This window comes from Cyrtonyx montezumae, unplaced genomic scaffold (assembly GCF_038088225.1).
Source record: "Cyrtonyx montezumae isolate F1298 unplaced genomic scaffold, pur_monq_1.0 scaffold_2, whole genome shotgun sequence".
Taxonomy (NCBI): domain Eukaryota; kingdom Metazoa; phylum Chordata; class Aves; order Galliformes; family Odontophoridae; genus Cyrtonyx; species Cyrtonyx montezumae.
In genome coordinates this window covers 44847915-44861801 of record NW_027071936.1, presented here as the reverse complement: position 1 = coordinate 44861801, position 13887 = coordinate 44847915, and the positions used below count along the sequence as shown (strand labels likewise).

The 13887-nt window shown below is 36.2% G+C and overlaps 1 protein-coding gene across 1 annotated transcript in view; it reads right to left on the bottom strand.

Annotated features, from left to right (window-relative positions):
- Positions 1–13887, bottom strand: part of NFXL1 (nuclear transcription factor, X-box binding like 1) — a 42071-nt gene that overhangs the window by 9013 nt on the left and 19171 nt on the right. The window contains exons 17-19 of the mRNA XM_065737058.1: positions 10882–11048; positions 9963–10032; positions 2886–2990 (exon numbers count right to left, since the gene is read on the bottom strand). Of these exons, the coding sequence (XP_065593130.1) occupies positions 2886–2990; positions 9963–10032; positions 10882–11048 (342 nt within the window). The remainder of the gene's footprint in view (positions 1–2885; positions 2991–9962; positions 10033–10881; positions 11049–13887) is intronic.

The following is a 13887-nucleotide window of genomic DNA, read 5'->3' as shown; positions in this document are numbered from 1 at the left end:
CTACATAAGAATTGTATTATAATGTTCATTTTGTTAGGAAAACTGTAAAACATTATTATTTGGTATAATTACAGAAAGAAGCTAATTAATAAATATTATTTGAAACCATAACTGTATTAAAGTACCCTTTTCTATTTTCTTTCTTTATGATAAGCTAAAGTGAAAGCAAGAATAAATCTAACAGTTCAGTTTAATTTTTCTTGTCTTTTCTCTTGTTTTCACTTGTTTATTTACGACAAAGCAATATAACCTTGTGAACTCTGTTAAAAAAGTTACCATGCAAAGTAACTAATAAGTAACTCTTATGTAACTTCAATTCTCACAACTGGCTGAGACCACAGGGCAAGGTCTGGTCATGGGAAGAGCTCTTTTACTTCCCTTTCTTCCTCCCCCTTACACTGAAGGCCAAAGAACAACAACAACAACAACAACAAAAACACCACAGATAGGAAGTTGTTATCTATGCTACTAGCCTATGAAAAATTTTGGCAGGAAAGCACAGTAACATAACCAGAAGCTACACTGGCTTTCATATTTTTGACAATAGGTAGAACAAGTTTTTAATTTTCATAATACATAGTAAAACCAAATCTAATTTTCTTGCAGAGCAATTCAAGCATGTTAAGAAAATCCACTGGCCTAGATGGTCAAGAATACGGTCCATCACAAGTTGACAGTCACAAATTCAAGTGCTTTATATGACCCTGTATGTTTATATGCATAGGTATAGTTGACTTAAACACCAGAAAAGGAAGAAAAAATCCTCCTGTTCTGCACTCAAATTGCAAACTCCTCTGTTTGATATTCATTGTGCTGACTCAGATGAGGCATATTTACAGGGCAGCTTGGAATAAATGTCCTATCAACTACCAGCTCCATCAGTAGCATACACAGACAGAAGACTGGTACTTCTGAAGAGGAGAATTCAACTGTAAATATTAGGTACTGAATTCTGTTTCTCCTTATCTTAAAGATCACGTGGAAAGCTGCAGGCACAGAAGACTAAATATACAGGTTCACTATCCTATCCAAAAAGCTAAGACAGATGTTCACTATCTGCTCTAAGAATACAACTCTAAACAAATACACATAAGGATCTTCTGGAGTCAACACATACTCATTAAGATCACAGGCAAGAGCAGATTCAAATAACACAAATGTTAGAAAACATCTTTCACACCACAGAAACAAGTTTGATTTCATAGCTGCAGCTGATACAAGGTCCAATTATCAATGACTCATTGGTTCTATCATCATTTACTTTCTACACTGTAATTCTCTATACATTTGGGGCTTGACCTGGAAACAGTGAGATGATATTTAAGGTGAGGTCAGTTATTTCTTCTCTTTCTTAAGGGAAATACCATTTCACTAGGAATCAGAAGGATTACTTCATGGCTATTTAAATAAGTGGGCTGCCATCATAGAAGAATTAATAACCACTCATAACAACCTCTCCACCTTACCATAACTAAATTTACTAGATTAAAAAAAAAAAGTCAATAACTGTCATCAGATTTAAAGAATACAAAACTTGCAGAACAGCAGATTTGGAACATTCTATTTCTGGGCAGTCAAAGAGAGAAAAGCGAGCATCCTAAAAATTAATTTCATTGCTTTTTGCTACCACACTTCAGTTGGAGATTCACAAATACGAAACACAACCTGGCATTTTGGGACAATAAAATCTGAACTGATCTAAACATGAATAGCTCAACAAAAGATGATATCACATTTAACTTCTCCAAAAACATTATGAAAATTAGGGACAATAACAACTAGATATAACAGAGCTATCATGGAAATATCCATCTTCTTTATTCAGTTAAGTTCAGCATAAGAAACAGGCATATTTTTTAACAGGTATATAGCATAGAATCATAACATTCATTAAGGTTGGAAAAGACCTCAAAGATCATCAAGTCCAACTGTCGACCCATATCTTAAAGAGTGAGAATCAGAAGTACAACTATATACTCAACCAACGACATTACTGATTTTACTAAACAGAGTAGAGAAATAAAGACTGAAATTAATGGGAGCACTTAGGCACAACAAAATAATCTATCCACAGCAGAGGTCAACATTGCTTTGTACCATGGGCAACTTATGAATAAGAAGAGCTTGCTATCCGTAAGCAGAGACTGCTCAATTTGAAGCATTTTGTTTGCGCATTACCAACCTTTCTCTTGAACATGCTCCCTGCAAGATTTTGGATTGCAAAAGACATTTCTTGGAGAAACTAAGAACTCTAGGGAACTGCATTCTCTGTGGAAAGCTCAGAAGATAACTGGGTCTTGAAAATAATGTAGGCATGCTTTAATTAAGACAGATAGTGAATTTTTCATTAGGTTATTAACACTTGACAAAAGGTCAACAGTTCACATCAGCCTCTGTTCTTCCCTTCATAATACTTGATAGCTATAATAAGCTTTGTCCTTTATCTCTGCTAAAAACTAAGAATGGTGATGCCACTATTTGCTTTAAGAGCTGGAGACAAACAAAACCAAAAACATCAATTAGTGATTCAAAACATCTGTGATTGTTGCAATTTATGTAATTATAAACTTATCATTGCCATCAGAAAAATATGTGCTTCTTAAATGACTCCAGGTCATCTGATTATTTTCCTAATGGAACTATAAAAATTGAAGTGTGCTTGAAGATAAAGGTATTCTAAGTCTGGCAGATAACATGTTTTAAAATAAATTTTATGTTCCTCAGTGAATATTTCAATAGTTCCACCCAGACCTTCAGCTGCTTTTATTGCTCTACGCAAGTCACTGATTCTATTCCAAATCTGCACCAGACACCATCCATCTACACAAGCCTAAGGACATACGAAGAAAATATGTCATTTTCAGAACTGTAACTTCAAAACTTACCTTTTTTAGTCTCTTACAAGGACACTTGAGTTTAACCTTCTGATTGCAGTTCAGAGGACAACACCCTGGATGGCAAATCTCTTTACACCGGTGACCACAAGGCAACTACAGACAGCAAAACAAAAAAACACCCCCAACAATAAGTAGCTGTGAAATTACATGCAATCTGTGAACTAGTTTTATTGCAGACATAGCAGCTAGACAGAAAACTCATTCAGCATATCAGGTTTGTTTTCCTGCTTAGAAGATTTGAAAGAAAAAAAAATCAACTTATTTCACTACTTATTCACAGCTTTTCAGTTCACGTAGAATTTTTCTCTTTTATTGGGACAGCTTGATTAAAAAAAACAATCTTTTTCTTCCAAATGTTGCAGGAACAGTCATCTCCATGATGACTCATATAACAACTACCCTAACTACCTGTACGCTGGAGGAATAGATGAGGTAAGAAGAAAAAACTGAAATTAAGCATGTTATGACTCAGCCTGATCTACAAATTGCTAACAAGAGGGAAGAATTAGAAGCAAAAATACTTTAAGACTAGGTTTTACATGCAAGAACCTTATGAACTATGCAGGAGTCAATTACAGGCCACCAATAATCTTACATCTAAAATAATTTCATAAAATCCTAAATTTTTACATTTGGAAATTATCCTGGTTTTGACATCTGATAAATAGTATTTCCTTTTTTAAGCTGTCAGTGACATTTTTTAACACTTACAATGAAACTATTACTATTTGTTTCTGTATTAAGAACTGAGATAGTAATTTAAATATGCTGCTGCCTTTAAGGAATGTAACAGTGTTCCCAAAATGACATTAGATATTAAAAAAAAAATCACAGGAGTGAACACAAACTTTCTTCCACTATCTGTTAGGAACTCAACTGACCTTGCTTAAGCCCCAAACAAAATCTTTACAATGATAACTTCTCATTTTCAATTACATGAATCAGTACTGTTCAATACTGTTGATAATCAAAAGTGATAACTCATGTAAGATAACCAAATGACTCATTTATTAATGTAGGTTTAAATAATAAAACTATTGAAAGTTATATTAGAGGCTTTTCTTTTTTTTTTTTAATAAAAGATGACACTTCAACTGTTAACTTTAATCAAGCAATTAGCACAGCTTGGAAAATACCTTAAGGTATGCAATTTTAAAATACATATTTTTCACTTCTTTTAATAATTGAAGAGCTTCAGATGCTACATCACCTGTCCCACAAGAATGAGAACACTATATATAAACTACAGGTGTATGCAGTTCTTGTTGATAAGTAAATTTGGATTCTTAGAAGTACAGCACAGCTCAGTTAACTTCAAAGCCAGAATCATGATAACCACACCTAAAACAGAACATAAAAATTTCCAGATTGAAATTATAGAACAGGTATACCACCAGTTTTCACATCAACATCAGTCACAAACTTACTACACTGACAGATACTCTGCAGTTTGGGCTTTGGGTCCCAGTCACTGTCCCAGAATATTCCACACAAGACCAGAAAGAACATCTCAGTTATCAAGTCCAACCCCCCACTACTATCTCCATACTAACTATATTATTATCCAGCCATTAGTTCTTATCCTCAGACTGAAATGTCTGAAATCTCTACTGTCCTGTCATAACAGGCTCTTTATTCCTCTAACATTCCCTTCATGGAATTCCAAGCAGCTTCAATCAATGTTTCTTGAACATAGGAGCCAGAACTTCAAGCAATATTCCAGCTGGAAGAACTTTGCACAATGCCTTAATTGCAACTTATTCTTAACAGAATATCATTCCCTATATATCTTCCACTCTTGCCTCCATTTCTCTTCAGCTATTCATGCTATGACAATAAGGATTTCTGCTGTCTCCCCGGAGGCTTATTATTGCTCTTAACATGCACAGTCTTTCTGTTTTTTCTGTATCTGTACCATGTCCCAGATGCATGTATTCTGCTGTGCATGCATTTTCTCAGTTGTCACCTACTGACAACACACCACAAATTGTCATAAGAAAACCCCAAAGAGCTTATGGTGCCAGAGTCATTACTGAAAACAGTGCAAGACCAGTCCTCAACTTAAGCCCTGAGAAAATCCTCTTCATGCTAATATCTCCCACTCCAATCACTGATGTAGGAATTCTTGTTGTTGCTTGTTTTTTAGGGGGTTGCTTTAAAAAAAGAACAAAAAAAAAACACAACAGAACCACAAGCAGTTGTTTCCTTCAGTAAACCCTAATCCTTCTGTCAATCCTCTCCTTTACATGATCTAGCTGTTTACTACCTGGCACAGACTCAAATGCCCAACTGAAGCATGATGTGGGGGATCTCATCTCTTTGTTTGGAGGAAAAAAGAAATTGGTCATTCTACCAAATAAGGAATTTAGTTTTGTCTGGCACATCAATCACCTGCAAATCTACTTGCATTATGCCTTGCGTTTTTGTAAAGATGGGTTAGAAGCTCATGTTTAAGCTTTGTACACGCTGAGGTAAGAGTACAGGCCAGGGGCACAGAGTACTAACACAAGTGCTGCTCACTGGTGACTCCAATCCTTGCAAAGGCAGCCAACACAGCCTCTGCATAGTAAGGGAGATAGCATCCTTCTGGCTCCCTGCCCAATAGCATTATGCTCTGAAACAGCTACTAACTCGCATCTGCAGGACATCCTAAGCTATAATCTACCATTCCAAAGTGCTCTTCCATACCCATTAGGCACAGTTTCTGCAATAATGTCGAAGTCCAAACAGTTTTATAATTCACATGTCAGAGCTGCAAATTCTAGAAAATCTCCCAGTGCTACTGCAGTAGAAATTTTTATGCTACATACCACCAGTGCACAGCACAGGAACATATTTAATCCAATACCAAAACCATATTTGCTCATTTAGCACATACAGTCACACAGTTCACACTCAGCAGGATGCAGGACAAGAATGGAGCTGACATTTTCAGTTGCTTCTCACCCCCTCCAACGCAAACATAACATATAAAATCATGGGAAACAGTTTGATGAGTGGCAAAACAACATCCCCATAAGCTAAGAGAACAGCAGCAATCCTACCACTTCTGCCTGATAAGTGCTGTAGTGGGAAGGGAGGGGTTTTTGCTCTTTTTCTGTAAATTTTAAGCTACTAGTTGCTAAAATATAATGTGTGTCCCTTTAGATCTTCTTCACTGTAAATATTCTGTTGTTAATAGCTAGTAAACTAAAGGCTGAAATAGGCTCTATAATTGTCATGGCAAGCCCTTTAAAATAAAGCGCTGTAATCTAAAGCTCTGAAAATAAACAAAAAAAAACCTTCATGTGCTTTTTCCACTTTGGGAATACATTTAAATCCTAACGTTATATCTGGTAATGAGAAAAACAGTCAACACTTGTGGATGCTTAACTAATCTTCACCAGCAGGTAATAAAAACATACTGTTAATACACAGATAAGGAGAACCCTGCTCTTGAGCAGCCTTCTCAAAAGTTATAAACAGAAGTTGAGTTTATCACTTCCAACCTATGGGGCAGACTCACCAGTTTTAAATGCAGCTGTCTTCTCAGAGAGAAAACCTCTGCTGCTTAAGCTAGACATGGAGGAAAATGTGCTACTGATAGAAGCAAAGCTTCTGCTGCACAGCAACAGAATGTAATTGAATACTGGCAGAAAGGTTCAGCCTCTACTGCCATCCCAACAACATCTCCCTCAGATGACATAGGCCAACATAATAAAATAGGAGGCATTACTTTTGGAGCAGCCCTCATAGCTGCATCACAATGGGATCCTGTGTTTCACATTAAGACAGTAGCAGACTGCACAGTAAAAGCACAAAGTACTATTATTCTGTCAAAAAAAAAATAGTAATTACACAGAACAAAGAAAAACGTGTTAAACAGATAAATGGATATGTAAACCCATAAGGCTGTTAAAACTTGCATTTAAGAACTGCCCCAAAACATCTGCTAACATGATCATAAGAATTTAATCACCACTGATTTAAAAAAAAAAAGTTAAATTTCCTTCAACAGGATATTTAGCTATTGCTACCAAACAAAGCAAAGGACTTTTTAATTAAAGCTTCCCATCCAACAGCTGTAGCAATATCAAAGACTTTGTCTCTCCCTAAAGCAAATAGGAAATATGAGCTGCACCTCACAATACTTGAAGTTTTTTCTAATGGCTTTATACCATCACATCCAAAACAAAAGCATGAAACCTGGCAAGACTATTCAATTCCTGTTGTATTTTTTCCAGTGCACCAGACAACATAACTGATTTTCATAATCCTCTGAAGAAGCATGCTACCTGTACTTCAAATGTGCTAGTATGCTGCTTAGCACAGTTTCCATTAGCCAAAAAGACAGACATCTCAAAACTAAGACTTCAGTAGAATACTGCATTCTGTTGAACCTAAATTGCATTATGCTGAACTTGGTGGAGTTACAGAGTACACTGATCTTTAACAGTTTCACTGAGCTCTTCTGGTAAACCAAGCACAGATTCTGACACTGAAAAGGAAATTCTCATAAACACTAACCTGATATTTACTTTCAGGCTGCCCGGATAACACAGAAACACTTCAAATCTGGTGTTGAGGGAACTATTTTTTTTTTTAGGCAAAAAGAAATTAAGAAGAACATAGAGTATTCCTGAAGTTAGCGAAACAGAATTGGGGAAAGTAGGGGGAACTGAAAAACAAAGGTAGTACAATCTTGCTTCAAATACTTCCTAACACTTATGTTTCAAGAAAACTACTAAGATATAGAATTAAGAACACAGGAAGGGAAGAGCACCTATTTTCATATAACTGATTACAAAAATTTTTCATGTAGAAGAAACTACGTAAATCCTTCTTTTTTAAGTCATCTATTGGAATAAGAACTTTAAGAGTTAAGCAAAAGCTTTATCCAACTAAAACAGATTCTGTTCACATCCCACTGAATTCAGTTCAAAAAAGGCCCTGTTCTACAGATGACGCAATTCTGAACTGCAAACTTGAATTCAGTAGTACTACTGGATGGATTTTAAACCCCAGACCAAGTCTTGGGAACGTGTCCAGAAAAATCACAACAGTTACATTAATCAAAGTCAAAGATGAGATATGGAAAAAATCTTTGAAGAGAAGCTGAAGTACAGGAACACACAGTTCACGTTAAGAGATTAGAAGTACTCTTGGAAATAAAGAGGAGGAACTGTTGCAGCAAATAAACCAAAGTAACAGTGAAGGAAACAGAAGGACAAAAATTAGAGGTAAAAGGACAGTGAAATAATATTCTAAAGCGTTCCCCTGCCAGGAAGAGAAATTACAGACATACAGATGAGAAAATTGTGAAAGATGCATACATATATTTACTCATGGAAAACAAATAAAGAGGATGAGCAAAATGAAGACATTACAAAGACATGGGAGAAAAGTAGAAGATGCAAATAGGCACACAGCAAAGAGCATCACAGCAAAGAGCCCCTATTGGGGTTTCACTGATTTGTTAACATCACCTTGCCTGAAAAGCAGAGAAACAGGAACTCTTGGGAAGCAGGCAGGAATACTGTCAGTTTTGCAAGTTATTCAAAACCTAAAAGTTTATCTAATGTAAGATTGAACACTTCTGAAACCAGAAAATAATTCAACAAAGATAAGTTTTGAACCTAAGTCTATTCAGCTGAGGCAGAATTCAGACAAGGCAAGACAACAGATCTCAGACTAGAGGACACCATAGGCAAACCAGCATAAAGGAACAAAGTGGAATCATTGGAGAACGAAGGGCTGAATCAAATTATTTCTGAGTGCCAACTACAGTCTTCTAGAGACAAAGTATAAGGCCAAAACAGAGTAACAAAATAATAAACAACGGATTAAGTATTTTCAATAGTTTGAAAATATGTACAAACCTTTCCTTTATTGCAGGGAAGCAGAATTTCTCAGAAATTCTGAATTGTTTAGCAGTGGAAACACTTTCCAAAATATCCATAACTATTCAAGTTTTTCCACTTTGTAAATTTTCTAATTCTACAGCATGGAAACTGAGTGAAGAAAGGGCTGTCACCCCTGCCACAACTAATGACAACTAAAGAACAAAGGCACAATAGTAAGTAATACATAGATTTCTGAAAACACACAAGCAGCACAGAATAACAGCACTGGGAGGGACTAGGAAGAAGTCATTTGGCCCATCCCTTATGTCTTAAAGTAATAAAATCCATAACTGGACTAATCCCAGTACATGTCTAAGCTGCTACTGATGAAATTTCTGTAGCCTTTCCAACATATTCTTCCCATGCTCTATAAGCTTTACTACTGAAAGGCAGTACTTAACATGAATCTTCAGAATGGATACAGCCACTAGTTTGTAGCCTGTTTGCCATATAACAAGGATATTCTTCTTCTTTATAGCAACCCTTCAGATACAGCAAAGCAATTAATTTGATTGTCTTAAGCTTCATGTTGCTTAACATGTTTCACTGGCACAATCAGGTAATAAGAATTCATTTTACTTAGGTTCCAAATGTTTTTTCAGTTCTCGTTTTTTTTGTTTCCTAAAAATGTTGTGCAGACAGCTATCACTAACGCTGAACAATAAAAATCACAAATATAATCCTCTGTATTTGTCCCCAACCAAAGAGCATCCTAGTACTTTGAGGATACATATTCAATATCCATTTTCAACCACATTAAAGGACATACTCCTCCTCATTCAATCTCACTGGTTTCAGCTTTCAAGCCGTTCACTGGTGTTGTCCTGGAGATATATCCCCAGTAGAATAAGAAATCATTAAGGTTGGAAAAGACTTCTAAGATCAAGTCCAACCATCAACCTATAACCACCACGCTGACTATACCATGTCCCTAATTACCACATCTCCACAGTTCTTGATCCTTTGACATAACCTTCCAATTTCACATCTAGACATAAATAACTGTCCTACAAATACAGTTCATAAACTACTCTTTGCACCTATCATTCAGCACATTCATTTAGACTAAGCTTCTTTAGCTTGCTTGGCCTATGAGACTGTATAAAAATAACCTACAAAACATAAAATTTGCAAGCTTCCGGATATACATCAAATTGTATTTATTTGTTAACATATGGCTTACCTGTTTTGGACACTGGTTTTTGCAGGAAGTAAGAAGGTCTTTTTCTTTTACATCAGCACTTGTTAGTTTTCTACAGAAGAAAAGATGTATTTGTTGTAAATTCCAAATTAAAAACAAACAAACAAACAAAACAAAAAAACCCAGGAGTCAGTACAATTAGGAATGTATTTTAAGTGTATCTCATTGCAAAGAGAAATGGGGTAATTTGTTCACATCTCGTGGGACTAATATAAATGACACTAGGTTTCTATCAGGCAAAAACACATAAATTAAGAGGACTTACAGTGCTTTAAAGAGAACACAAAAACAAACATGCATGCGTGGGATGAATGTTTTTGGAGAAACATGCATACAGAGGATAATGCTCAAACCCACACATCCAATTTATATCTAGTAAAGCTTAACTTCCCCCACTTCCCACACACTCATAAATAATTAAAATGAGCACAAATGATTACTAAGATGTTTTCCACTTAAAACAGATAGAGTTTAAAGGACATTTTGTTTCAGAAGTCCACATTTTTCTAAGACTTTTAGCTAAAAGATCTTTTGCAATAGCTATATTAAATCTAATTAATATTACAAAATTCTTCTTTATTTACTGTAAAAGAACCATAGGTAAATTAAAAACATTACGTAGATTATTATGTACTTGGATAACTCAAAGTATCTGTACTATAAAAGCATTAAGATCAATTCTGCTCGTGAGACTCCATACAAACACAGTAACTTCAGCAGTATTACCAAATGAGAACACTGGAAGCACTGAAATATAGGAACAACGCATTATATCACAAATGATAACCTTGAAAAGAAGTTTTGTAACTTGCCAAAGGAATAGCTCCCATCCCCAGACATTTCAAATAGTTTCCAATTAGGAGCATTTGGTTGAGAAGTTTGGTTCAGTTCTGACACTTACAAGCATTCAATATACAGTATTGACAGTTTGCAGTGGCACTTTATTTTAAGCATCTGGAGACATGATGGACAATCCCCAGGATGACAGGGTAAAACACATCGGTGAGGACAGCCCAATGGCCGTGGCTTGGTACACTCCTCTTCACACTGCAAACATTCTGGACCTGCCTAACAAAATAAAAACAAAGTACTAAAGAAAGTGCCAAACGATCGTTTACTAGATGTCACTAACAAGCTTTTAGATAGAAGAAAGAGTTGGGGTACTTTTTCCCATAGAATTCAGCTATTCAGCAACATATCCCTCAAGCAAAATATTAAAATGTGTTTTTTTCTATTAAAGAAATGTCAGTGTATATGGGACAAAAAGAGCTCTACTTTGTCTCCTAGACATGAAAGGGTCTCTTAATATTAGTGCTTTGGAAAATAGCCATTAAGTCTGTTCATTTTCTATGGAAAACTGTTAGAAAAAGAATTTCATATTCAGAACTAGCTCTTCCCACCCAACATGTTATTGTAATACTTCAGTCATGATACACTGCTTTACAATACATGGGTGTGGAGGTTTAAGAAACAAAATCATTCAATTACCCTATGTATATGATAGTTTGTGCAACCCTTCCAGAAAATATTAGATGAACATTAGAAAGGTAAAATAAGCTCAAATGCTATTCATTCTTGTCTTAGACAGAACCTCAGATTGCAATCAAATATGCACAGAAAAATCGATGTGATTTAATAACTGAACCCCTTAAGCACAGTATTCAAGGCTCACACAATCACATTCAAATGCTCAGTTCCACAAATACCAACCAAAGTAAAGACAGTTTACCTAAGAATGAGGCAACACAGTGCTTCTACAAAAGAACTAATTCATAGAATCATCAAGGTTGGAAAAGACCTCCAGGATCATCCAAGTCCAACTGTTAACCCATCAGCCCACTAAAACACATCCCTCAGTTTTACATCTACACAGCTCTTGAATACCTTCAGAGACACTGACTCTACCACCTCCCTGAGCAGCCTGTTCCCACAGCTTGATCACTCTTCAGAGAAGAAATTTTTTCTTATATCCAGCTTGAACCTTCTCTGGCACAACTTGACACCATTAGCTCTTGTCTGATCACTAGTTACCTGAGAGAAGAAGCTGAACTCTATCCCTCTACAATCTCCTTTGAGGTAGTTGTAAAGAACAACAAGGTCGCTTCTGAGCTTCCTCTTCTCCAGACTGAACAGTCTCAGTTCTCTCAGCCACTCCTCATACGACCTGTGCTCGTCGTCCTTCTCAGGACATGCTCCAAGGTCTCACTGTCTTTTTTGTACTGAGGGGCCCGAAACTGAACACAGTAATCAAGGTGAGGCCTCATCACTGCTAAGTACAGAGGGACAATCACTTCCCTGAGCCTGCTAGCTGCACTACTTATACAAACCAGAATGCCATCACCTTCTTGGCCACCTGCTGGCTCATGCTCAACCAGATGTCAGCCAGCGCTCCCAAACCCATTTGCACCACACAGCTTTCCAAGCCTGTAGTGCTGCATGGGGCCATTGTGACCAAAGTGCAGGACCCAGCACTTGGTCTTGCTGAACCTCATACAATTGGCCTCAGCCCGTGGCTCCAGCCATTGTTTTATGCTGTTTGATAGAAGCACATAAAGATTTAAGTTTTAAACATTTTTCCTCTTATTTCCTTTCACTTGTAGTTGAACAATTTCTGAAGAAGTTTAAAAAGGAACCGTTCTACAGTGATCACCTACAAAATACACAATGCCTAAATCAATACCTAGGAAAGTTAACAGCAAATGAAAGCATTTTTTAAACTGCGGCAAGAAATGTAGCAAATGGTGTGTAAATGCAAACAGCTGGCCTTTCTACCATATTTTCTAACAGGCAGAACAAACCTTATTTCCAGACAGAAAAATCATTATAAAGACACAGGCAAGAGATTTAAACAGCCATTTCCTGAATACACTTGAAATTTAGTCTACTAGTCTATTAAAACAGCAGAACTAAAGTTCTAAGATGTCAAAACCAACTGAAGTTTTAAAAAGTTCTAAGAAAATTGAGAAATAAGATCTACTAATATTCAATATGCACACAGCATCCTTTTTTGGAGAATGCACTGTCGCATTCAAAATGGAGCCAGGCATAACCCTGACCCATATATGTGTCAATTGGTTAAACTGAAGGAGTAAAGCAGACACTCTCTTACGCTCATAACTAGAAATGCTTAGAGAGATGTCACTATCAGTATTTACTGTTGTCATTCTCTTGCTGGAGTTAACTGGTCCACAAATTGCCCTAGCAGTTCATACTCTTCAAATAAAAAAAATCTACAATCATTAATTAAATACTAGCATAACTGCAATATATACAGTTATCAGATAAACAACACTTCTTCTACAACTCAAATTCTGAAATAAATCATGCTATTAAAGTTAAAATACAACAATAAGTTACAGCATAAAAGCCATCCTTTGTATCCAACTGCTCAGTTTTCTCCATGACCAGAGATGATGCTTCATTTTTTTAAATTAATGCTTTAAAAGCTTAAGTCTTTTTCCTCCAAACTATGATTCTCTCAAACCAGAGGGTATGTGCTCTCAACTAATGAAAACTACAACAACTTTCACCTTTGCACTGTCATTTGTTTCATAATAACATTCTCAGCTAAGATCTTCAGTTCATAAGTGGCAATTTCTAGAAGAAATTGATAAATGCGAATATATCACTCCAGTGATTCAAGAAGTATTGGCCTGTTCTACAATATTTCCACTGCTCTCTCAAAGATATCAAACCTCCTCAATCCATATCCAGCTATTTTCAGCAAGCAGCATTCCCAGTAGACTACAAGTGCATCTGCGTAGAAGCATTATCAGTATCATGCAAGCAAAGCAACATAACATTAAGCTACCAAAAAACAAAAGGTGCAGCATTTATGAAATACATACTAACCCAGTTTTATTATCTAAGGAGTACAGACTAGCTAACTGTCACAACATCAGGGGGA